The sequence below is a fragment of the Megalobrama amblycephala genome, linkage group LG1, assembly GCF_018812025.1.
Source record: "Megalobrama amblycephala isolate DHTTF-2021 linkage group LG1, ASM1881202v1, whole genome shotgun sequence".
Lineage (NCBI taxonomy): Eukaryota > Metazoa > Chordata > Actinopteri > Cypriniformes > Xenocyprididae > Megalobrama > Megalobrama amblycephala.
In genome coordinates, this window is record NC_063044.1 from 44793277 (window position 1) to 44818927 (window position 25651).

General features: G+C 39.1%; 1 protein-coding gene across 2 annotated transcripts in view; it reads left to right on the forward strand.

Moving 5' to 3' along the window:
* Positions 1 to 25651, forward strand: part of prkcbb (protein kinase C, beta b) — a 160229-nt gene that overhangs the window by 123471 nt on the left and 11107 nt on the right. The window contains exons 16-17 of one of the 2 annotated variants that reach the window (XM_048195266.1): positions 5713 to 5853; positions 17609 to 20185. In XM_048195266.1, the coding sequence (XP_048051223.1) occupies positions 5713 to 5853; positions 17609 to 17767 (300 nt within the window). In that variant the 3' untranslated portion in view covers positions 17768 to 20185. Of the gene's footprint in view, positions 1 to 5712; positions 5854 to 17608; positions 20186 to 25651 lie in introns of those variants that run through there. The other variant, XM_048195275.1, reaches the window with a different exon arrangement.

Sequence of the window (25651 nt, forward strand, 5' to 3'; positions counted from 1 at the left end):
TGTTTTCCTCATTGAGTGGAAGATACTGCCAGAATGAGCCATTACATAATCATTCACATTTGCTAATACAATATGTACAATAACAGTTGCAGAAAAAATAACATGTAAAAAATACAGTGTCCAGAAATCAATTTCAATAGTTTATTTGAGTTTAATTTATCAATATAGAAGTCATGTTTAACATGATAGTTTCATCTTTACATCTACTATAATACTTACTTGTCCCGAGATTCTTCATATCAGTGAATAAATATATACAGTACAGTCCAAAAGTTTGGAACCACTAAGATTTTTAATGTTTTTAAAAGAAGTTTCGTCTGCTCACCAAGGCTACATTTATTTAATTAAAATACAGTAAAAAACAGTAATATTGTGAAATATTATTACAATTTAAAATAACTGTGTACTATTTAAATATATTTGACAAAGTAATTTATTCCTGTGATGCAAAGCTGAATTTTCAGCATCGTTACTCCAGTCTTCAGTGTCACATGATCCTTCAGAAATCATTCTAATATGCTGATTTGCTGCTCAATAAACATTTATGATTATTTTCAATGTTGAAAACAGTTGTGTACTTTTTTTTTCAGGATTCCTTGATGAATAGAAAGTTCAAAAGAACAGCATTTATCTGAAATACAAAGCTTCTGTAGCATTATACACTACCGTTCAAAAGTTTGGGGTCAGTAAGAATTTTTTATTTTTATTTTTTTGAAAAGAAATTAAAGAAATGAATACTTTTATTCAGCAAGGATGCATTAAATCAATCAAAAGTGGCAGTAAAGATATTTATAATTTTACAAAAGATTAGATTTCAGATAAACACTGTTCTTTTGAACTTTCTATTGGTCAAATAATCCTGAAAAAAAATATTGTACACAAATATTTTGTACAATTGTACACATTAAATGTTTCTTGAGCAGCAAATCAGCATATTAGAATGATTTCTGAAGGATCATGTGACACTGAAGACTGGAGTAATGATGCTGAAAATTCAGCTTTGCCATCACAGGAATAAATTACTTTGTGAAATATATTCAAATAGAAAACAGTTATTTTAAATTGTAATAATATTTCACAATATTACTGTTTTTACTGTATTTTTAATTAAATAAATGTAGCCTTGGTGAGCAGACGAAACTTCTTTTAAAAACATTAAAAATCTTAGTGGTTCCAAACTTTTGGACTGTACTGTATATTTGCATCGAATGCCTGTGTTCCATAATGGTCTGGAGGTAGTGTGTCAGAGAGGTTCTGGGTTCTAATCCACCCTCGTGTCATTTTTTTTTTTTCTTTTCCTTAAGCGCCAGATCGCCTCTTATTTAACAAATGAATGAAATGAATGCTCTGCTAGTCAACTGGAGATGTTTAATTTGTATTAGGTACCATTGTGCAGCGAGATGTTTCAAAAAGTGGTAGGGACAATATCGATCCAGGCTGAAAGTGGTGGGGACATGTCCCACCTGTCCCACCAGCAAATTATGCCTATGTGTATACTGAAATGTGAACACAAATTTTTCAAATAATTCCCAGGATGGTTCGCACTAACAAAGGTACAGAGTAAAAAGCCTTTTATTATTTTCAGTTTCTATGCAGATGCACTCCCCAACCTAATCACTGTAATCATTCTAGAATCATTCTACTTTTCAAATAGAGCTGTGGCATCTTGTGAAAATCCCTGTGCAGCCCTAATGTACATAAAGTACGTATATATAAGTATAATGGTTTAAATTTGTTAAAAATTCTGTTCATTGTTGATGAATTCTTATCCATTATGAATTATTCTGGTACCATAAAAGACTAGAAAAGTAATGGAACTTCATTTGTCCAAAAACCATTGAAAAACATTATTTGTACGAGTGAACCTTTGGTCATGATCCATCTAAGGTTCATTTGAAAAGACAGTGGTGAGACATAAAATCCCATAGGTTTCTATGGCTGTCTGTCTTTCATGTGACCAACTGAGTCACCGTCACTAACTCAGAATTAAAGTTTAAGAGCATCAGTGCTGAATTCTCTGAAGAGCACTCCTGCCACACTTCTGTGTAGTGGGCTGAAGAAGGCCAAGAGGGAGAGATAAAGCAATTGACTTGACTCCAATGCTGCAGGTCACTTGTGTTTTTGGCTTTAGTCGGCCTCTAGAGCCTCTCCTGAATTGCGCTGTCAGATTTCACTGCAGCTCTGTCGTTCAGAGCAGGACGGCTGTGAAATATGAGCGGTCAGCTGTATTAGAAACAATCTGAAAATGATGGATGGATGGATGGATGGATGGATGGATGGATGGAAAGGTAGTTTTAGCAAAGTCCTCAGGGTTTTAATGTTTTTATTTAATATTTATATAAATTAGGGGTGTCCCCGACTACTGATTTACATAGTCGAATCATATATGTGTGAACGGGGAAGGGGGAGGTGGGTGCTTGAAAAACAGCAGTCCACTAGATAGTGTGCACATACTCCTTACGCGCTTACTTTGCATACTTTGAAAGGCTCGCGCGCTCAACTCTGCACGAGATGGAGCGGGACGCGGAAAATGAAGTAAGGACTATCGGGCCTTAAGACAACTTTTATTTTCTTTCACACACAGCACAGAGAAACAACTTTCTAATAAAGGGACCAAACTGCCTGTCAAGTGATAGACGAAACTGACAATGATTTTTATCTTTTTTAAACTGAAATGAAAGGCAACGTAGATAAATATTCACAGCCATGATGTAGAGAACACCACACAAAGATATAGAAGAAAATGAATAAAAACATTTTGGATCAATAAACCTAATCAAATATATAAATAACTGCAGACATTTCAGATGTCAGGAAATTAAATTAAATCGGCTAAATTGCCTGTGCAGGCAAGCTTTAACTAGTCTACAGTGCAACATCGATGCACCGACAAAACAATCAAAAATTTATTTACAGAATTGAATTAGAACAGAATATACCGTTCTAAAAAATAAAAATGATAATAATATAATTAAAAAATAGTCATAATCAAGTCACAAGTGCAAAATGCCTGAAGTTCAGGGGAACATATATTCAAAACACAAGCCACAAAAAGTTAAATTAGATAACCCAGAGTGATCAATAAATAAATTAAAATTAAAGAAATTATTAAAATAACGAAAGTATAACCAGAATTGTCAACTTGTCTTTTTAACTGCAGAGACAATAAATGTTCACAACATCCAAAAATCAAATTAGAACCAGCTGAAATGTTTTGAAATCACTTGTAGGCCTACCTGATCGAGAGAGAGAAAAATCCAGTCTTTCACGTGATCTGCCTGTGTCCGTTTGAGTCTTTTCAAATAGTGTGCGAGGCAAACCGACTTGGCAGAAGTGCGCTGCAGTGTTTGTTGTTGTTGAGTGGTAGGACAAGAGCTGTTGGCACAACTTGCATCTTAGTTTTTTTGGATAATCTTTTATAGTTTCAGCATGGATCCAATTCCACACTTTAGATTTTCTTATCCCAGACATTGTTAAAAATTTAATCCCTGCCACCAAGATGCCCTCTGTCAGTCACGGATCACGGAAAGTGAAACTTCACTCTGTCACAGGGGTGGTTGGATTTATTCATACACATTAAAAATATTTATTAAAAGCTTCTTTCTTTTCACATTTTTATCATTATAGGCTGTTTTTTAACTTATTGGGAGAAAACCAGTAGGTCTATGTGAAATCAGATATTGAGCTCGTCTCATAACACCTCTGCGAAGATTCGACTGTGAGATTGGTGGTCGAATCAGGCTCCTCCTATCGAAGTATCGAATCGTCAACAATTCAGGGTCACCCCTAATATAAATCAAATGTCCCAGTTTTACATCGTCACATTTTCCTAGTTAAACAAACATTACATAAAAAACAAATACAATTCTATTTTGTGTTTTACATTAACTATGTAATTAATATTCTCTTGATTAAAACCAATTATAAATAACATCAGTTTATTTGTAAGCATTTTTACATCTATAACAAAATAATAACTTAACTTATGTTGTTCGGTCAGATCAATTTGCGAACGCGCACAAAAACAAGGTGCGGGATTTATCGCACAAACCAGTTATATCCAATCATATCCAACATGATGGAGGCATTGCCTCCTCTCCTGTGACTTTGCCCAAATTATTCTCAATTACCCCCTACTAAACCCACCGCACACTTTAGGGGGTCTGTTCAAACTCAGTGGGCTCAGGGGAGGCACAAGAGATGTGGACTCCCGCTGTATCTTTACCTGCTGTTGTTGCTGTGTTACTATAGAAAAACTAGTGATTAATACACTTTTTAATATCACATTTTATAATATTTGCATATTTTTAATTTTGCGATATAGATTTTCTCATATTATTTTTTAAGGAGGCACTGTCTCCCTTGCCTCCTTGGAGGAAATGCCCCGGATGGATGGATGGATGGATGGATGGATGGATGGATAGATAGATAGATAGATAGATAGATAGATAGATAGATAGATAGATAGATAGATAGATAGATAGATAGATAGATAGATAGATAGATAGATAGATAGATAGATAGATAGATAGATAGATAGATAGATAGATAGATAGATAGATAGATAGATAGATGTGTGTTTTGAATAGATAGATATATTTTTGAATGGATGGACATATGGATGGAGAGAGAGAATTAGCCAGCTGTGTCTCTGTGGCAGCATGGCCCAGCTGCACATGTCAGCACTGCCACACAGTGAGCGAGTGTGTCCTGGCCCCTGCTGTATACATTAATGATGACAATGATGACAAAGCTTCAGAGGGCAGTGGAACACACGCCTCTTAGCAAGCGCCATGAGTCCAGAAGGCATCAAGGGTCAGGGGTTGATCCAACCCATCCCGACCGGCCCCGACCCAGCCCCTTCCTGTTCAACTGAGGGTTAAGGCTCTACCTGTCAGCAGAGACCTTCATCTCCCCCACTCTACCACCACCTCCACCTGTGCCTTACAAGGAAAGACTTTCTCTGCTGCTATCAATTTTTCATGCGCACTGAGGCGCTGAAGAAAAAGCGGCAAGTTGTTTTTCCCCTCGCCTAATCTCTCCTACACACGCTAAAGTCACTCACTGGAATAAAATAGCCAAACGATTTTGTTATATTCAACATAGCATGTTCTACCGAGGAATAAAACAGCTGTCGGTGAAGGGGAAAAAGGGAGAGAGATGGGTGTGCGGAGGAAGCTGATGAGAAGAAGCTGTGCTTAAACTGCAAAGTAAAAATTATTTGTACTAAAAAAATGTGAAGACATTCTCATTTCTTTGGATTTAGTTTTTATGCCCTCCAGAGATATATTAATAGAACATGTATTTTTGACCCAAACAACAAATCTATTGAACAAAACTCTTTGAACTGGGGCCCATCTATGGCAGGTAACCTGGCTGTATTTTGATCTCAATATTTGGGCTCTGTGCATTACATATTAATATAATATATTTAAATATACATACATATTAATTTAAATATGTAAAATATTCATGAAAAATTGATCATGCTCCATACATAAATTATGTAGTAAGATAGAAACTACTCTCTGATCATCCTGTATTGGAAATGTCTTTTGTCAGAAAGAAAACAGATTATATGCTATTAATTCTGATTAACTTGATTAATTATTCTGCATATCATGTATTTAATTTGATTATTTTTTTTAAGTAATTGACACCCATACTATATACCCAGTGGTCCTCTCACCTCTCTGTTCTGTACTGTTTCAGCTGATGACCAAACACCCAGGCAAGCGTCTGGGCTGTGGCCCTGAGGGTGAGAGAGACATCAGGGAACACGGCTTCTTCCGTTACATGGATTGGGAGAAGCTGGAGAACAAGGAAGTTCAGCCACCATTTAAACCAAAGGCCGTAAGTCCAGCCAGTCACCTCACCTCTAACACACAAACACATATATTTTCTCTCTCTTACTCACATTCACTCCTCGTGTGTTGCTGTGATCTGGATCGCTGGTGGTTATTTCAGAATTGAGTCTAAATTGGAGTTTCTATATATATATATATATATATATATATATATATTGGATCAAATTCCTTTTCCTAAATTCTGAATTTCATGAATTTGTTAATAGGGATGTTGTCTCAGAACCAGCAAAGGATGTTTAACCAGGAAAATATCTTACTTGTGTAAATCACATTAAACAACCCATAAGAGCTCAAGCTCAAACTGGCCAACTGGGCATGTAGTTTTTGCAGCCAGTGTCAAAGTAGTCAAATTCTACCGTACTGTAGCACAGAGATGACAAGTAAAACTTTCAGGGCAGTGGAGCAGTAGGATGTAATGAGGAGCCTGTATGTCCTCCTTACACACCACAGCAAGAGGCACAGTAGCATCTTAGCTTTGTTAGCGGTGTGTGCACCAGGGCTCTGGCCGAGCTGAGGCGCGTTTGTCAGCCTCAGTCAGATCCTTAATGAGTACAGCTTCTCTTGCGCGTGTGTGTGCGAGCTGTAAGATGGAGCAGGCATTGCTCAGGCAGTGCTGCATTGTTCTTCCCTCCATGTCAGCCCTCCTGACCTTCTGCTCGGACTCAGACTGGCCTCAGAAGTGATCTCCTTTCTGCAGTGTCTCCCTGGCTATGAGGTCTCGGCACAATCATTGAGAACAGATTGTCCTGTTGGATTGTCGCGAGTTTTAATTTAGCACTTGAATTGAATGCTTTGGTTTCAGTTGAAGTGGTAAATGTGAAGCCAAGTGTGTCATTTCTGTGCCATTAGTGTCACCAAAATGAATTGCAAAAGAAATAACGACTGTTTTCAAACAGGTTTTCTTGACAGACCCCTTTCTTCCATTGGGCGAACAAACAGATAGCACTTCCTCCAAAATCACACCATTGGTTAAAGGTGCATTAGGTGATTCTCTACAGGAACATGTTTGTTATACTGGTTGAAAATCTCTGCATATCCTGATAGCAGTCACATTGTTAAACGGTCTAAATGTATTTTTATAAATACATATCATCTGTGGAAGGTGTTGGACCATAATATGTTTATCCAATATATGTTTATTATATTCGGTCCGAATGAAATAATACGATGTCCTACCTGCCTGTCAACGTATGTTTTTACATTCCCTCGCACACCCTGTTCACGCAGACATCATACGTCATTAGCGCGTTTCATGCTATGCAGAGTTTATAGAGACAGACGTCAGTCACGGAGCACCACAAACAAACAGCAGCCACCTTTTACAGTTCCTACCGAATCAGATCAATGATCTTATGTTGCGTTCACGCCATAAGAGATGGCAAACCTGTGATGTTCTAGCTGGAGCTGTTCAGTCAGACTCGGAATTATGCATTTCCATGTCAACAGTATCAACGCTGAAATTAATCTGCAGCAGTCACGTACAAGCTCCCTAAGCTGTTTACGTTCATTATTATTGTAATGTTATGTGCTTTGAGACACTTTGCAGAGAACAGCTGTGTATGTGTGCGTTCATGTATTTTGGAGGAGGCGTGGCTTTCGACGGTGATTTGCAGGGAGGGTGGGATCGTAGGCTTTCATTGCTGGCAGGCAAGCATTAGCATTTCCCAGATCACCTACTGCACCTTTAAACCAGTGTTGCTGTGACAGGGTGGTCAGGATGCCCAAAAAGAGCAATGTGTTTGACATTAAATGTCTTTGGTTCTTGCTTGTCTCATAATCAATTTCAACACTGTGCTATTTTTGTGATTTAATTTTTATTTTACTATAATTATATGATAATTTTACTCTTTAATACCACCTTTTACTATGGCTAATCTGGAGACAAAATCAACTATTTTTCTTTTTTCAGAATTTTTTTCCTGTCTTTGGTTTTTCAGACTTTCTTGCACAGTTAGGTACATTAGCTCACTGTTCAGGTGTGTGTGATTAGGAGTGCTCATGTGGCGTGTGCTGCCTGAGGCAGCAGATGGATATTTGTGTGCTGGTGTCATTAGCTGAGCAGAAAGACGGATGATTTTAGACCCTCTTCGTGACGACGCCCGCATGCTGGATGGACACTCAAATAATGTGATTTACAAACTTCATCAAAGGCAATTAGGATCTGAACAAGACTAATTTTGTCTGATGTGGAGGCAAAAAGACATGCACACATAAGCTTTCTTGAAAAATTTAGTAAGAGGCATCCGTAGGCATCATGTTAAGGCATCACAGGCAAGGTCCAGGCAAAAAGACCATCTCAGAATGCACTGACAAGCGCAGTGAAAAAATCCAAGGTGGCGGACAATGTGAGAGAAACGTGATTATAAATATAATTCATTCAATTAGGGATGCACTGAAAATTGTGGCTGATATGGATCACTATTTTTATGCTACGGCAGGGGCGACGTTAGACTCTTTTTGGCATGAGCCTGAGTAAAAAAAAATACTGTGTCAGTAGAGATAACCAAATACCAACCTGAGAGTCATTTTCCCTGATACTATTTCAGCAATTGTGTCATGTGTTTCCTATCAGCTGTTTAGAAAAGGAACAAATGATTCATGAATGAATCACTCTTTTGATCTAATTAGTTAAAATGGTTTGCCAAAAGGTATGAAATTGTTCACGATTCAGTTTGATTTGTTCAGGCGGTACACTCACGCGCTGGATTTTTTGCATTGCATCTGTGAGCGATTTCTCACTCTGTAATTGGATACTTTATAAGACAGAAAACAAAAATAGTACTGGATGAGGTGGATATACACCTACAATCCATTGTAGGAATCAAAACAAGACTTCTGTCGTTGTCAACGATGAAGCAGCTCTGTACTGTGCAAGCAGCTTGTAAAGGTCTTCATCAAAATATTGGGATGCTTTTTATGGCCTTTTTATTTTATTTTTTTTAGTGGCCAATGTTAAAATGAGTTTTTGTCAATGTCAATTCATGTTGTTATCATGAATTTAGGCATCTCAACATAATATACAGTATTTATGGCTAATTATTCATTTTGAGATAGAAGTGGGAAATCACTCATTAAAGGTGCCCTCGAATGAAAAATTTAATTTATCTCGGCATAGTCAAATAACAAGAGTTCAGTACATGGAAATTACATACAGTGAGTCTCAAACTCCATTGTTTCCTCCTTCTTATATAAATCTCATTTGTTTAAAGCGGAACTCAGTAAGATTTGCGAAGCTCCCCCTACAGTTTCCTTCAGTGAATCACACTGTCGTAAATACTCCAAGCGCAGCTCTGGACTACAACGACTACAACTCTCACCAGCGCAGTAGTTTTGCAAATACAGTACAAGAAAGAGGAGGTGGGTAATTTGCAAATACACTACACTCGATGGAGGTGGGTAATTTTCGAAATTGTCTTATAAAGTCATAATATATACATTGTTTTTGAATTACCGTAAAGCATTTTGTCACTCTCGCGTGAACGTGAACATGAGGCGAGATTGTTTCGGGTCGGTGCAGCTCAACTTGCAAGTGCTGTATTCTGGCGTAGACGTGCCAGAGGGGGTTAGTGCTCGCCTTAAATACACCACTACAAGTCAATTAACCATCGTAAGGACTAAGAAAACTATCTATGAAGGTAAAAAAAGTTACTTAGTTCTGCTTTAAAAGACCTCAGAAGAACAGGCGAATCTCAACATAACACCGACTGTTACGTAACAGTCGTGGTGTACGCCCCCAATATTTGCATATGCCAGCCCATGTTCCCAACATTATGAAAGGCATTAGACAAGGGCAGCCAGTATTAACGTCTGGATCTGCACAGGTGAATCAACGGACTAGGTAAGCAAGCAAGAACAATAGCGAAAAATGGCAGATGGAGCAATAATAACTGACATGATCCATGATTGCATGATATTTTAAGTGATATTTGTAAATTGTCTTTCTAAATGTTTCGTTAACATGTTGCTAATGTACTGTTAAATGTGGTTAAAGTTACCATCGTTTCTTACTGTATTCACGGAGACAAAAGCTGTCGCTATTTTCATTATTAAACACTTGCAGTCTGTATAATGCATAAACACAACTTCATTCTTTATAAATCTCTCCAACAGTGTAGCATTAGCCGTTAGCCACGGAGCACAGCCATCAAATTCATTCAAATCAATGTTAACAATATAACAGTATACAATACTCACATAATCCAACGCATGCATGCAGCATGCATGACGAACACTTTGTAAAGATCCATTTGAGGGTTATATTAGCTGTGTAAACTTTGTTTATGCTGTTCAAGGCAAGCGCGAGCTCCGTGGGCTTGGAGCACGAGAATTAAAGGGCCAGTAGCCCTGAATCGGCTCATTTATAATGATGCCCCAAAATAGGCAGTTAAAAAAATGAATTAAAAAAAATCTATGGGTTATTTTGAGCTGAAACTTCACAGACACATTCAGGGGACACCTTAGACTTATATTACATCTTTTTTTTTTAAGTTCTAGGGCACCTTTAAAAGTTGAAAATAATCTATCACTATCCCTTTGAATAAAATGAGTGAGTGAAATGAGTGTCACAAATAAATATACAGATAATAAATAAATATAAAAGAATCTGTAATTTGGTCTCAATGTATTATGCATCAAAACAAAACAAAAAAACTGACAATAATTGACCAAAATGACAATAATGAATGCACTATATGTATATTTCTTATGTCTTCAGTATTCCTGAGGACGTAGAGCATTCACAATCGCTAACTTTTGACTTTATAATGCCACCTTAAAAGGCAGCTTGTGAAGGTCCAGGACCTGTAGTTGAAGATCTGAAGAGCTGAAAGCAGGCTGGTCATTGAGGACAGCTCCCTAGAATCTGCCCCGTTCAGGCTGAGCACCGCCTCGCCCAGATCTCACTCCGCTGGGAAACACGGTAGTTTGACGTAGGATTTGGATAGAGTGTCCCTCTACACATCACAGCCTGTGGCTCTGAAATTAAGCGTGACAGCAGTGTCTGGCAGGGGATCATGCCATTGAGGTGGATTAGGGAATCAGACCCAGGTGATGCAAAACAGTCAGAGTGACTTTACAGCTCAGGTTTGGAGCAGAACGAGGGAGGGCCGACATACGGAGCTCTTCATTTCTCTGCTGGTGCTGTTGAATTATCTGGTGGCAGGTGAGAAGTGACTATTGATTTGTTGTTTGGGACGCTAGCCAGCTCTAGGTGGAACGCCTCTGGCTGTATCTGCAAGCAGATGGACTGTTGTTGCCTACGCGGTACAAGACTGGCAGTGATGGCCCGTGTGTGCCAGCCATGGGAGGGCGGCTCTCTGAACGCTGACAGTCTCGTTGCTGCCAGCGCTGCTCACTCTCACTTCCTGTATGTCACCCGGCACCTTCTCTATGTCGGTGCAGATTGGACATGGTCACCTTAGCCTCACCCTTTCAGTTACACGCACACACTGTCCGTCATGCTCCATTCCTGCTGGAACAAAGGGGATAGGGTGGGGGTGAAGGGGGATCAAAGCCAGGTGAGGAGAGTGACAGATTCATTATGAAATGTCCAGCTGATACTGTCAGGTTTTTATGCTATTTAATGCTGTTGAATGCTGCTTTTGGTGATCACCAGTAAAATGGAAACGCATGATGTCAAGCATGATATTTTTGGTGAAGCCCATTTCACCAAGGAAGTCTGGTTAAAGGGATAGTTTACACACGAAAAAAGGTTTATAAACTAACTATTTTGCAGAATGCCCCGGGTATCTTTTCCGTACATTGAAAGTAAATGTGAATGGATTCAGATGAGCTCCAAAAAATGTCAAGGGCCAGGTTGACATCAGTGATTATTATCTTGAATGATAAAATGTTTATTTCTGCAAGAACTATTCCTAACCCAATTTGCACAGACAGCTTTTCCACATGTAATTCTAATAAATGTGTTTTAGATCAAATTAGATGGATATTCCTTGTTTTTCAATACAGATATAATTGTACAAATTATCTTAATTATAATTTAGATTTAGTTTACACTTAGGTTTGCTTTGTGTGTTTAGATATACTGTAGTTTGGGAACATTTTGGTTAAACAATTCATAAAGTAATGTTTATAAAATGTTTTTTAACGAAAATTAATTAGACATTAAATTGATCAAAAATGACAATGAAGATATATAATTTTACAGATTTCTGTTTCAAATAAATCTTTTGAACTTTCAATTCATCAAAGAGTCCTGGAAAAAGTGTATCATGGTTTTTCAACAGTTTCTTGAGCAGCAAATCATCATATCAGAATGATTTCTGAAGGATCATGTGACACTGAAGATTGAAGTAATGATGCTGAAAATTCAGCTTTGATCACAGGAATAAATTAAACTTTAAAATAATAGAAAACAGCTATTTACAGTTAATATTTCGGTTAATAATATTTCACAATATTTCTGTTTTTTTACTGAAACTTGTTATGTCTCCACACTGTAAAAAAACAATTGTTGGTTTAACTTAAAAAGTTGCCTTTAAATTTTGAGTTCATTGAAATAAAAAATTTGAGTTAATACAATGAAGGCGATCGATTTAATCAACAGAAACTCAAAATATTATGTTATCTGAACCACATTAATTATTGAAGTTGATTTGACAAAAGAAAAAATGTTGTGATGAGAAATCATGTAAAAAAAAAAAAAAATACAGTGCATATAGACAATGTATATACAGTGAGACTGTCACTGTAATAAATGTACTGTAAATGGCTATGGATAAAAGCAGCTTTGGGGTTAAGCTAGTTAGGAAGACACTGTGGAGACACATCTCATGCTGAGGTCCAGCTGAGCAAGGTTTGCCCAGAGTGAAAGTTGGAGAGCTTGTTGTAGACAGAGCGTGATGCTCTGTAGCTTTTGCTTTAAAGAATATTATTGTCCTTTCATTCCCTCTCCCTTCATCCCAATGTGCAGCAGTCATTCAGAGATATGAGCAAGCAGAGGGAAAGCTCTTTTTCTCACAAATAAAAGTGGAGTGTGCGCCTGAGAGAGGACGACAGGGAAAGTGTGTGAGCGGTGGATGCGTGTGTGAGAGAGAGGGAAAGTTGTAAATGGGCAGTGTTTAACACAGCGGTCTTCAGACAAGCCACTTGTCACGTGTGTCTTTAATAGCAGGGACTGTTCACAGTGGATGTGCCCCCCTGATGCTAATGACTGTAGACAGGTGGTTTTAAGAGGACACCAAAAAGCTTTTGCCTCAATATTCAGGGGCGGATGAGATGCAGGTCGTTCGACTCTCTGTGGGTTCACTTGCCTAGGTGGCACGGCGTGTATGGCAATGAGTGGGCAGATCCATGAGTCGCAACAACCTGTGATCGCGTTCGGAAATACTAATGCATCTGCAGCGGGGCGGCCGGGGTCAGGTGGCTGCTGCATCGGACCATTAATTGAGTTTAAATTAGAGGGGCTTCTGAATGCAGAGGTACACAGATGCTGCACGGGGTGATTTAATGGTTCCCACACACAGATGTTATGCCTCAGTGCTCTCACTGTCTGTCACTCTGTGTGTGTGTGTGTGTGTGTGTGTGTGTGTTGTGTGTGTTTTGAATTTAAAGGTGGTGAGTGGACTTGCCAAGAAAGCCTGAGTTTTTATTGCATCTTTGTCTTATTTAAGATGTGTTGGTTGTAAATCATTCACATAGTGGTCAGATGCCTCTTGCTGAAAATGCAGAGCCACATCTAAAGCTATTGTGTTAGCTGCCAGGTCCACGCTAAGGATTCTGGGCTAATGGTACAGTCAAGAAAATTAGGTCATTTCGTGCTGTATGAAATGGGGCTTTTAAAGGCTCAAGCTTTTGTTGGGCTGCCCAGTGGCGAAGGGGGTATTTATTTGAAGGATTTTGGTCTTACTAATGCTTCTGTTTACCTAGAATTCAGGTACATACTGTATTTAAGGATGTGATAAGTGACCTTAATCATTGCAGTGATGGATTATAAACTTATCTGTGCAATACTTTTATTATTCAAGGATGCATTACATGGGTCTAAAGCAGGGGTGGGGAACGTTGATCCTGGAGGGCCATTGTCCTGCAGACTTTAGCTCCAACCCTGAAATAAAACACTCACCTGCCTGTAACTTTAGTAATCCTGAAGATCTTGATTAGCTTCAGGTGTGTTTAATTAGGGTTGGAGCTGAACTCTGCAGGACAATAGCCCTCCAGGACCAACGTTCCCCACCCCTGGTCTAAAGTGACCGTCAAGACATTTAAAATGTTACAAAATATTTATGTTACAAACTCATGATTTCATCATCCACTTTAGGCACTTTTTGAGTCAAAATCTTGTTTAGAGTTATCTAAATGTAATGCAACGGTGAAAACATTGGTAAATGGAAAAAAAAAATAGTTATTGTTACCAGTTTTTAAAAAGTGTTAACAAATTGCTTTTGTATTAAAGGAGCTGTGGTGAATGGACCCAAAGTTGATTGCCCACCCACTGTGCTCATTAGAATCAGAGACCCTTATAGACATTAGCAAGGTCTTCACTCTGGTGGAAATGATGAACTCCTGTGAAGTCAAATGTTTGTGAATTTGTCCTGGGTCTATATATCAAAGTCCCTTTAAGATAAGTCATTTCACTCGGCGACCATCTTTGAAATGCCTCTCGGGCATTCAAGTGCAGCTCCTATCTCTTTGAAAGGGGAAACATCAAATTCTCCAAAGCTGTTTGCTAAGCTTTCGATTAAATTTCATATTTGAAATCACCAATGAAATCTGACAACTGTCTCCTAAATTTTGTTTCTAAACGTTGGCAAAAAACTGTATTTTTTAGGATGGATCAAGCTAAGTGCACGTCTCTTGTGTCTCATTTCGGACTGTTTCTAAAGGAACCGGAGCTTCTAACGTCCGCTGCAGTGACGCGATGACTTTACTAATCGGCTATCGCCTCTTATTTAGAAGGCGGGACTTATTCCGCCATATTGCACTTTGTCCCATTTAAAACAATACGAGTGACGCGTCTTGTGTTATTCTATAGTCTTTGTATATATGTATAATGTATTCAATCCATACGCATCATATCTGATCTACAATGTTACACTCTAAAAAATGCTGGGTTAAAAACAACCCAAGTTGGGTTGAAAATGGACAAACCCAGCGATTGGGTTGTTTTAACCCAGCGGTTGGGTTAAATGTTTGCCCAACCTGCTGGGTAGTTTTATTTAAACCAACTATTGTTTAAAAATTGCTATATGGCTAGCTTAAAATGAACCCAAAATAGTTGGGAAATTAAAAACCAGATGCAATTAGAGGCAACAATAATAGACAAAAGGTGAATGTTTATTAATAAGCTTTAATATTTTATTAATATAAATTTAATAGTTTATTAATATCAATTTATTAATAAGCAATTTAATAAATGTTTATTGTTTAATACTTATTCATTGAACATTAATAAATGTTCATTTCCAACATACTTTGGGTTAATTTTAATTAAGCAGTACAGTAATTTTTAAACAATAGTTGAGTTAAATAAAACTACCCAGCAGGTTGGGCAAACATTTAACCCTACCGCTGGGTTAAAACAACCCAATTGCTGGGTTTGTCCATTTTCAACCCAACTTGGGTTGTTTTTAACCCAGCATTTTTTAGAGTGTAGTATTAATTCTCCTCTGACTGTAGAATTAGTCACAAAGTATGGATTCACAATATGTTTTTATAAATAATGCATATGTAGAACATATCGTAACACATGGATTGTGAAATGCATTGTATTGTGAGCTCAGCTCCTCAACAATAATTTGCACCACTTGCCAGATTTTTCCTCTCTTTCAATGTGGCTGCTCCTACAGTATTGTTTGCCAAAGGAGAGGATTCAGAGATACATCATCATGGGCCAGAGGTAAAGAACTGGCCAGGTTTGGAAGGTTCTGATGGTTTGACTTTGCTTGCTGTTCATGAATATTACATGAGTGGGCTTTAAAAGGTGAGTTTTGATATTGTACTGGACTGCCACTGATCGATGCTCTCCATGAAAAGAGATACGCATGTGTGAATGGTTCGAGGAATTTCATTCTCATTTACAGATTTGCTTGTGTGGACTCGCCTGTTTTTTACCCTTATGATGAGCGAGCTATTTAAATGTCACTGGAAGTGCAATAGAACATTGGAATTTCAAAAGCTGACATTTGAACTGAAGCGTATGTGTTTGCGGTGGCATTAATGCTGTTGTTATTGTTTTCACTGTTGTTGTTGTTTTCAAAAGCATCATGAATGACACCCTAACACGCCATTGACATCTGGAACATATTTCTGTATCAGTATGATTGTAAAGGTCTCACACACACCTCCATGCATTCATATTCTCCAAGTTACACCCAATACCCTGATGGAAAGACCAGCTTCAGGCTTCCCAAATACGACTAATATGAATTCCCATGCTGGTCAATAGCTTCATCAGATACACCAGATCAATCTGTCTAAAAACTGCAGATCTGTCATCATTTATTTACTCTCATGTTGTTTCAAATTTGGACTTTCTTCTCTGGAACACAAAAGAAGATATTTTAAATAATGTGCTTGTCACTCTTTTAAATGCAGTTACAATGAATGGGCACTGAAGCTTGACGCTTTGAAAAGAAGCGCAAAAGCGCCATAAAAATAATTAATACGACGAATGCACTATATTTCATATGGCTTCTGATGCTTTATGATGGCTTGATGAACAGACTGAAGTCATTATTCACTGATAATCTTCTCTTCCATTGAGCTGTTAACCACTGCAAACAAATAAATACAAGATCTGACCTAAATTATAATGCATGTGTGAATCAGACATCATTGCTTCTCAAGTAGGGCCGTTGTTAAGATTTTCAGTGAAATTGTCAATTAAAATTTTGGACTTTTTCTGTTGTTATCGTATGATCGTATGGCTTCAAATAATTGGAATATAGAGGTATTAACAACTTGTAAGACTCTTTTTTTTTTTTCGTAATTTTTTTAATCAAGATATTCTTTAAAAATACAGCTTTGGAATGACATGAATGGTAAATCATTTTTGAGGGTAAACAATCACTTAAAGAGTTAGTTCACACAAAAATAAAAATTATTCCATGATTTGGGCCAGATTTTGAAACCCAAAAAAATTTACTCATCTATCATAAAAATAATCCATATGGCTCCTGTGGGTTAATAAAAGCCTTCTGAAGCAAAGCGATGGGTTTTTGTAAGAAAAATATCCTTATATAAAACTTTATAACTAAAATAACTAGCTTCCGCCAGACGACCGTACGCATACTGCGCAAGTCAACTTGTGCCAAATAAATAACCCCTGACGCAATGCATGCCACTGGAGCCATATGGATTATTTTTATGATGGATGGATGCATTTTATGGGCTTCAAAATTGCATCCCCCTATTCAGTACCATTATGAAGCTTGAAAGAGCCAGGATATTTTTAAATATATCTCCGATTAGATAGTCATATACACCTAGGATGGCTTAAGGGTGGGTAAATCACAGGATAATTTTCATTTTTTGGTGTGAACTATCCCTTTAAAGCTACTTGAGCAGCCTGGTAGGGACATACATTATGCTGGTCTGTTTAACAGGATATGTATCCAGAATTGCTATTCAGTAACCTGCAGTTCCTGTCACAGTCCTCACATTCACATCCATTCCCATACTTTTATTTGTTCTCTCTTTTACTTTCTGCTTCTGTCTTTATGACCATATTCATCATCCCCCATCCATTACATGCCTCTCTTGTTCTTCTCTCCCTCCTGCAGTGTGGCCGGGATGCAGAGAACTTTGACCGCTTTTTCACCCGCCATCCACCGGTTCTCACCCCTCCAGACCAGGAGGTCATCATGAACCTTGACCAAGACGAGTTTGAGGGCTTTTCCTTCATAAACCCAGAATACCTTGCCATGGAAGCCCAGAGTTAAGGGCGACCCCCTAAAACTAACCCAACTCTCCATCAAACCCCCTCTTCATCAAACCTCCTTATGTTTATGTACCATACACTCCGTGAAACGGCCACGTGTATGTATATAAACAGCCATGCACTGAAACTAAACCATCTATATACCAAACATATGCATGCAAAATTTCAATATTCGTAGATTAGCCTAAAGTTCCGCTGCGGCTTTCACAACATCCCATTGAATGTATCCATGCTGGAAGAACGTTTGAATCTAAAGGCCTTTGTCTTTATTCTATTTGTACTCTACAGCTTTCTTGAATGCGGTGTGTATTGCATAGCTCTCTTTTAAACTACCCTCAGATGTGTCTGTTGCAGCACCGTAGGTGTTCAGATTCAGCCATATGCACTAAAGGTGCATGAATCGCATACAAGATGCATAATGGCTAGCCTCGCTCTCCTTATCCAGCCTGTGACAGTGATACTTTGCTTGTTTGAAAAAGAATGCAAACTCAAAAGGTTTTTGCATGATGAAATAGTTTTGCCTGAACTTTTATGATACATATGACTTTAGTTTCCTCTATAGTGCACCCTAGTCTTATTTTAATCTCTGACTTGCATTGTACAGACTAGTAGATAACAGAAAATTACCATTTTTTTTTTTTTTTTTTTTCTCGAAGCATGAGTAAATCTGACTTTTTTAGGATGCCTGTATCCTGTTTGCGTGTCTGTACGGGCCAATAGAGTTTAATGGATGTGCCTGATTGTGGTAGTGATCTGCTTTTTTGCCTGATCATCTCACACCATCAGCAAACACTCACCCTTGTACAGGAAGCATGACTCCTGTAATGGTTCCCGTTGGCTCTTCCTTGTTTAACACTTGACTTCTGCTTAAAGGTCAGCCGGATTTTATCGAGAGGTATTTGACAGGCATATTAAATAACTACCTCCTGCTAGAAGACAATTACAGATTGAGGTAGGATGTGAGAACAAGTGCTAATATCAGAAAAGAACTAGTGCTGTAGCCAATAACCTTTAACCCATCGGCCGTATATTACTGACCCCAATGTTCGATATGAGTGTTTTTAATGGAATCTCCAAAAAACTTTTAGTCAGCCATGGGTAATATTTTAAAATGATACCCTAGATTTCATTGAAGAGCTTGTATGTGAGCAAATTAGTCTAGTTGGGATGCATTGATATAGCTTGAATGATTCCATCTTGAAGCTTGTCAATAGAGACCTGCCACGTGATAATATGCTGAAACTTGGTATGTGAAAACACTGAAGGAATACCACGACATTTGTGTGGAACAAAGTCAAAGACAAATAAAGACGGCGAATAATTTGCAGCACCATTAAATAGAGTAGCTTTAGCTTTAAATAAACCATTTTGAGTGTGTAAACATTGCTCATAAGCAATAGGGGTCGGATGAAGCTGTCTGACATTGTGTTAATGGGTCCAACAGGGGCTGGTCAGTGTTTTAATACGGTGCCCTAATTTAGCACGGTGACTGCTCTGATACGACAGTTGGTCTAGAAACGCGAGCACTGTTCATGTCAGCGGTAACAGCAGCGAAGTCCCAGTGTGGAACAGATACCGTATCACTAAATGCAACTGGAAAGGCCACAAGAGCCACACATCCACAGAAATGGGTCAGATCCTCTCAGACATCAGAGTTCCCTGAGCGGTTATCCGTGCTGACTAGCGGCCAGTGGCTTTTATTGGAAACCACTGGGGCTTCATATCATATCTTCATCATAGGATTTCAGGGAAGGGATAATCTCTCTAAAATGGTTTCTCACATGAGAAGGTTTCCAGATATGTTGTAGAAAAAGGTCTTTTGTGGGATAAGATACTTTTTGGTTAAAACAAACGTGCATTTGTCATTACTGCCAAAAAATACAGCGAGCAGTGCAGCGTAGGGCTTTGATATTTTTTTAAGTGTCTTAAAATAAGCAAATAAAACGTGTCAAATGTTATTGAATGTTATGAATTCTATGTGGTCAGTATTGTAGATAAAAATCAAATAAAAAGGGGGGATTTTTTTTGTGTGTTTTCTATACCATAAATTGTGCATAGACTAAAGAAGCCTTGTGCATGAATTACTGAGAATTGATTCAGCGTAATAGACATTTTAGATGAGTGTTATAGCGAGTGCTCTTGACCTTTCTGTGTGCTTTGCTTCATACATCCTTTTCTTGTGCCAAAGTATTTTCCACAGAAAAAAAACACAAGTATACATTGAAATAAAACTGAAACATCAATAGCCATTGTTTGGTTTTGCGTTGTTTCCCTCATTGCAATTTTGAGTGTATATCACCTTGAAATGACAGTGTGCCTGTACCTCTGGAAAAACAAAAGACTGTTTTCTATTCTAAGACCCTGATGTGACATTTTATTCTATCTATCACATAAAGCATTATTTGTATGTGTTTCTGAACTGCTTGGCAGAGAAAGTCTTGTCAGTTTGCTCGGAGCCTCGCCGTATAAAACAAACTTGGACGGTGTGCAGCACGTGCCCACGCTAAGCTCTGCATATTTCATGCCTGCCACTTAACATGAGAACATTTCATCCTGTTCCACCACCATTCAGCCAATGACATATGGGAAGAACATACATAGGGGTGGGTGAAAACTAGAGAGACGCTTTATATGCCGTATTAAACATGCTGTGAGTGTTTATTGTGAATATTGGTGGGGTTGTTGGTGCTGCCAATAACGTAAAGTACAATGTGGCCTGCCTGCTTATGTAAGTACCACCATAAAAACCAGAATGGGGGTCCTAGAGATCATTCAAACTTGATGTTTATACATATATGCGGTACACAGTTGAGTCTGGCGCTCCACACAAAAGTGTTAATTAATTCTGAATGTCGCAGCCTCAAATTAAATGAGTCGGTTAGCACGAAGTGTGTGCGGCTTATCAGCTGAAAACAGGTCAGCGTTTGATACTGCTGTTCTCTTCTTGCGCTGACATCAGCTCGCCGCTAATCCGCTCCTTTATAGAAAGCTCTGTGCTTTAGTATCGCACGAAATTACAGAATCACGATTGGAATTAAAGCCTGGCAAAATGAGCACCTTGGATTTGGCGAGGGGGGTGGGGGGTGTCTCTCGTCTTTTCTCTCCTTCCCGAGAGCTTTTTTTATTATCTTTCCCTCCGGGGGTTTTGGTACAGCATGCATTTCGAACCCCGTCTTTGCTATATATCTGTATGAAACCACGGGCAATAAATTCAGATCTGCTGAGGTACAAACGTCTCATCCTGGTATTCTCAATGTGCCGACGTTCCTTGTTCTGCTGTCATCCACCACTATCTTATATGTCCACGTGCATCATATGCTGTTTATGGGAACTGAACTGCTCAGTGTGCCCGTGCTAATCTCATCTTGTCAAACAGACCTGTATCTAATCGACACAGAATGGCACTGGCCTGCATCAGCATGGCAAGCTAGCATGGATATTCCTGTCAACTGAGACCATTTTGGACCATCATTCATCTCTAATTAGTGTCATTTATCATTTAGTGACGGTTCAGGATGACAAATATTTTGTTGGATGTTCTTTTTATGCTCTTTGATCCATTCTGATGTTAACAATTTACACCGTTTTTTCAGTTCCTGGTACCCACCAGCACTACACCCATGTCAACATAACTCCAAAGGTCAATTGCCAATTTAGTTATCTAAATGTGGATGCATGAGTTATGCTAATTGTAATCTTTTATAATGCCTTTAAGATTATGGTAGATTATTATATAAGTGAAAAAAAAAATCAATACAAAATCATATTATCAGCATAAAATTTGCTTATTAGTGACCTAGTGCAAAATCTTTTCTTATATCATTATATATTATATATATATATTAGGGCTGTCAAAATAACGCGTTAATTTCAATTAATTTATTTTTTAAAAAATAACGCGTTAAAAAAAATAACGCAGATTAATCCATTCCGTATTGACCTTTGAACCTGGAGCCGTTCTCGTGCGCGCAAGCTCTTTCAAAGTAAGCACCGTCTTTGCACTCTCTCTTCCTCACACATAATAATCTAAATCAACTGACACAATGCTAAAAGTTCGTAAGACCGAATCCATGTTTCACGAGGCGCATTCGGAGAATGTTTTTCCTGAATAACCGTTGGGTGTGAATACTGCTCAAAAGAACGTCACCTCATCTTCTCTGACAGGCGCCCTGCACGTGCAGCTGACATAAACCACACTTTCAGCAAACAAAAAGAAAATCCTATCCAGTGGTGAAGTGTTTTCTGTGTTGACAAATCTTTTGCGATGTCCTAATGACAGCGTAAAATGACAGCACTAGTTCTTTTCAACATCCGCTAATGTCCGATTCACGACCTAACGACTCATTTGAACAGATTCATTTAATGAATCATGACAACAACTGATCTGTCCACACGGTCTATAATGAATCATTTATTCGAACAACTCTGAAATGAGAACATAAGCATGCTTACCCCATTTAGCAAGAGTGGTTAGTAAAATTAGCCTTAATAATCCACAATATTTTCAGGTTATTTAAATGACAACGTGTAGTAAATTAGGCCTACCTATAAAATCAGTTAGTTTAGACTGGAGTGAGGTGAAACCAGAACAAAGCAAGTTGTTGTTAGCTAGGTGCATTCAATTGTATATGGTAGAAAATTATATTATTAGTTAATATAACTTCTAAATGCTACTTCTTAATACTTTTCAGGTTTAGCAAAAAAGCATCTTCTCTTATAAAGATATAAAATCATTTTTTTCTTTCTTTCTTTTTTCTTTTTTTTTTTGCAAAGAGGGCAAGAAAGAATTACAGTGAGAGTGACGGGTACTTTATTGTCAGTATCGGGCTCTTAGATCACGTGGGTAGGGCACTTTTTACTGTTTGTGTGGATGACCATGTCTGTCACCACCGAAGACCATTTTTGACCCAGGAAAAACCCTGCATTGATTCATTTGAATTGAAATATTTAATACTTTCACAGCAAAAATTATGTATGCGATTAATTTAGATTAATTAATCACAGAGTATGTAATTAATTAGATTAAAATTTTTAATCGATTGACAGCCCTAATATATATATATATATATATATATATATATATATATATATGACCTTTGCCTCAATAAACACTTAATTACTGCTTATTAACAGTTAGTAAGGTAGTTTAGGTATTGAGTAGGAACTGAGTAGGATTAAGTGATGTAGGATAAGGTCATGCAGAATAAGTCATTAATATGTGCTTTATAAGTACTAATAAACAACCAGTATCAACTATTGTTAATAGTGAGAATTGGACCATAAACTAAAGTGTTGCTTATATTTTATATATAATTTAATTTAATATTATTAAGCTTTAAAATGTTGAATTTTTTTATTTCCAGATTTAATTTAAATTTTCAATCCCAGGCTTGTGGGGTCTTAGACATTTGGACCCCACTGTATATAACACTTTTACATGGATCCATACAACAGCAGACAAATTTATAAGATAATTAAACTTTGGTTTATCTACTATGGTTGTATCTATCATTTTAATCATCTATCGAATAATTCAATCTCAAGGTTTTGTTGGATGGTTACTAGCCATTCAGAATCAAGCCTGCATTGCCCCAGAGTCCTGAGGTTTCCATGCAAATGCCCAGTGCCATTTTCCTTTGAACTGTTTGGCTCTTGAGAGCCCAGGTAATCTAGTGGCCATCACTCTGGAGTTGTGGCTTGTGTGCTTCGCTGTGCTGTGGTGTGCTTGAACCAGCAAATGGACATAAGGTAGGAAATGTGCTTCTGTTGATGTATAATATATCTTCTTCCTGTCCACTGTATTCTTCTTGTCTGGAGCTGTTTTCATCCATGTGTAAATGTGTAAGGTGCCAGGAGATCTCAAACGCCCTTCTGGACTGTCTCTTTTCTAGTTTTCTCTTGTTTGATGTGATCTGCATACCGATATTTGGAGTCATGTGTATTCTCTGCGTCTGTGATCCTGGTTGTTTGTAAATCCTTTTCGCTGTGCTTTGAAGGCACTCTCATCCTTCTCTCTGTCTTCTTCACCTGAAAGTGACTTGTCCCTGTTCTTTGTCTTTTTAAAGTGCTAAGAGATCACACTGCTTTGTCATTGTTGGTTTATTGTCTTCAAACGTACTGAATGTTTGCTTTAATACTGTGCGCTATGCTGCCTTTAAAATATTTTTCTTCTTATATTCTAATATACCTTCCCACAATTCCCTCAGGCCCACCACTGACCAGAATGCTGAATTATTTAGGTGGAATTAATAACTTAACTGAATTGCATTGTTTTTCCAAAACAGGCTTTATTTTTGGCCTTTTTGTCCAAGCAGACTGTAATTCATTTGTGAGAAAGGTTAGCACTCTTGTATATTGGCAACTATGATCATTTTCTGTGCTGATATCTAAAAGTCAGTGTGAACAGCCATTCGCAAGCAATTTTATTTCCAGAATTGGGGGGGGGGGGTGTTACATATAAAAGGATATTCGACAAGAAAAAAAAAACGGTGGAATAGCAGCATTGTCAAAAAAGGAGTGTCATTTCAGAACAAAAAAAAAATATTCAGAATAACGTGTATGCACTGATGCATCATTCAAAATACAGCCAGGATTATACACTAATGTTGACTTCATGAAGCCACGTTCCCTTTCGATACTTCACTCGTACTGCGTATGGGGAAAAGTCTCCCTTTTTCCCCGTCACTGAAGCCTTTTTCAATAACGCAGTGTAACTGCATCGTCATTGGTTCACTCATAGACAAATTGTTGAACCAATGACGGCGCGGCATAGCTGCGCGACCTATGGCGAGAGAGCGCGCGAACTTTCCCGCCGAAATGGGCGGGGTAAAGGGCTATATAAGCAGGCGTTTCGCCATAGGATTTCAGTCCTTTCTCCTTCAGCGACGACAACGCATCTCCTCGCTGATCTCCGCCTGAAGCCTGAGGAAGCTCGCCGCCTTCGAGAAGCTCCCGCCGCCGTCTGAAGAGGCCCCGCAGCGGACCCAGCTGAACTCGCCGGTCGGAGACAGCGCCGGCGCCCTCGCTGACTGCCGCCCCGAGCGCCGTCCTCGAGACGCCCGCCTCCCGCTCCCGCTTCCGGCCGCCTTCTCAGCGTGTCTCCTGCCGCCATCCGGTGCGCCCCTTGAGAGCTTCCCGCGGCTTATTGCCGCTCTAAAAGAGCGTTTCCTCAGCGGTTCTACCGCTCTAAAAGAGCTTCCGCGGCCCTCGCCGCTCTAAAAAGAGCCCCCCAATCGCCGTTATAACGGCGGCGGCGTTGCTGCAAATGCCGCGCCACTCTTGTGGCACGTGCAGAGCCCCTCTGCACGATGATGACGCGTGCCTGGGCAAGTCCCACGCCGACGGCGCGCTCGCTGGAGCCTCATAGAGCGACTCAGCGCCCGGAGTTGTGCGAGCTCACGTCGGCCCAGCCCCCGCGTGCCTCGCCTTCTCCCCCGAGAGAACATTCTCCCGTCATGTTCTCCCGACCAGAGCAGCGTCCCTCTGCAGATGCGAGCGACCTCGTCTCGTTTGGAGGATCTGACGAAGAGCCGGATGACTCCATGTCTCTTGCGGCTTCTGAAGCGGAAGGATGGGCTGGCGAGCCGGACGACCCTGCTCCCCCCCCTCCTCTGGAGCCCATTGATCACGGCCAGGGTATGGATGCCGAGCTCTTCCGCATCCTATCCAGAGCAGTGGAAGAGCTAGACCTCGACTGGGCCCCTCCGGAGGAGCCATCGCGTAGCCGCCTGGATGAGTGGTTCCTGCCAGGCCGCCGCCAAGCCCCTCGCCAGCGTTCCGCTCCATTTTTTCCTGAGGTGCACGAGGAGCTTACGAAGTCGTGGCGCGCTCCGTACTCCGCCCGCCTCCACACAACACACCGTTCTGCCCTCACTGCTGTCGACGG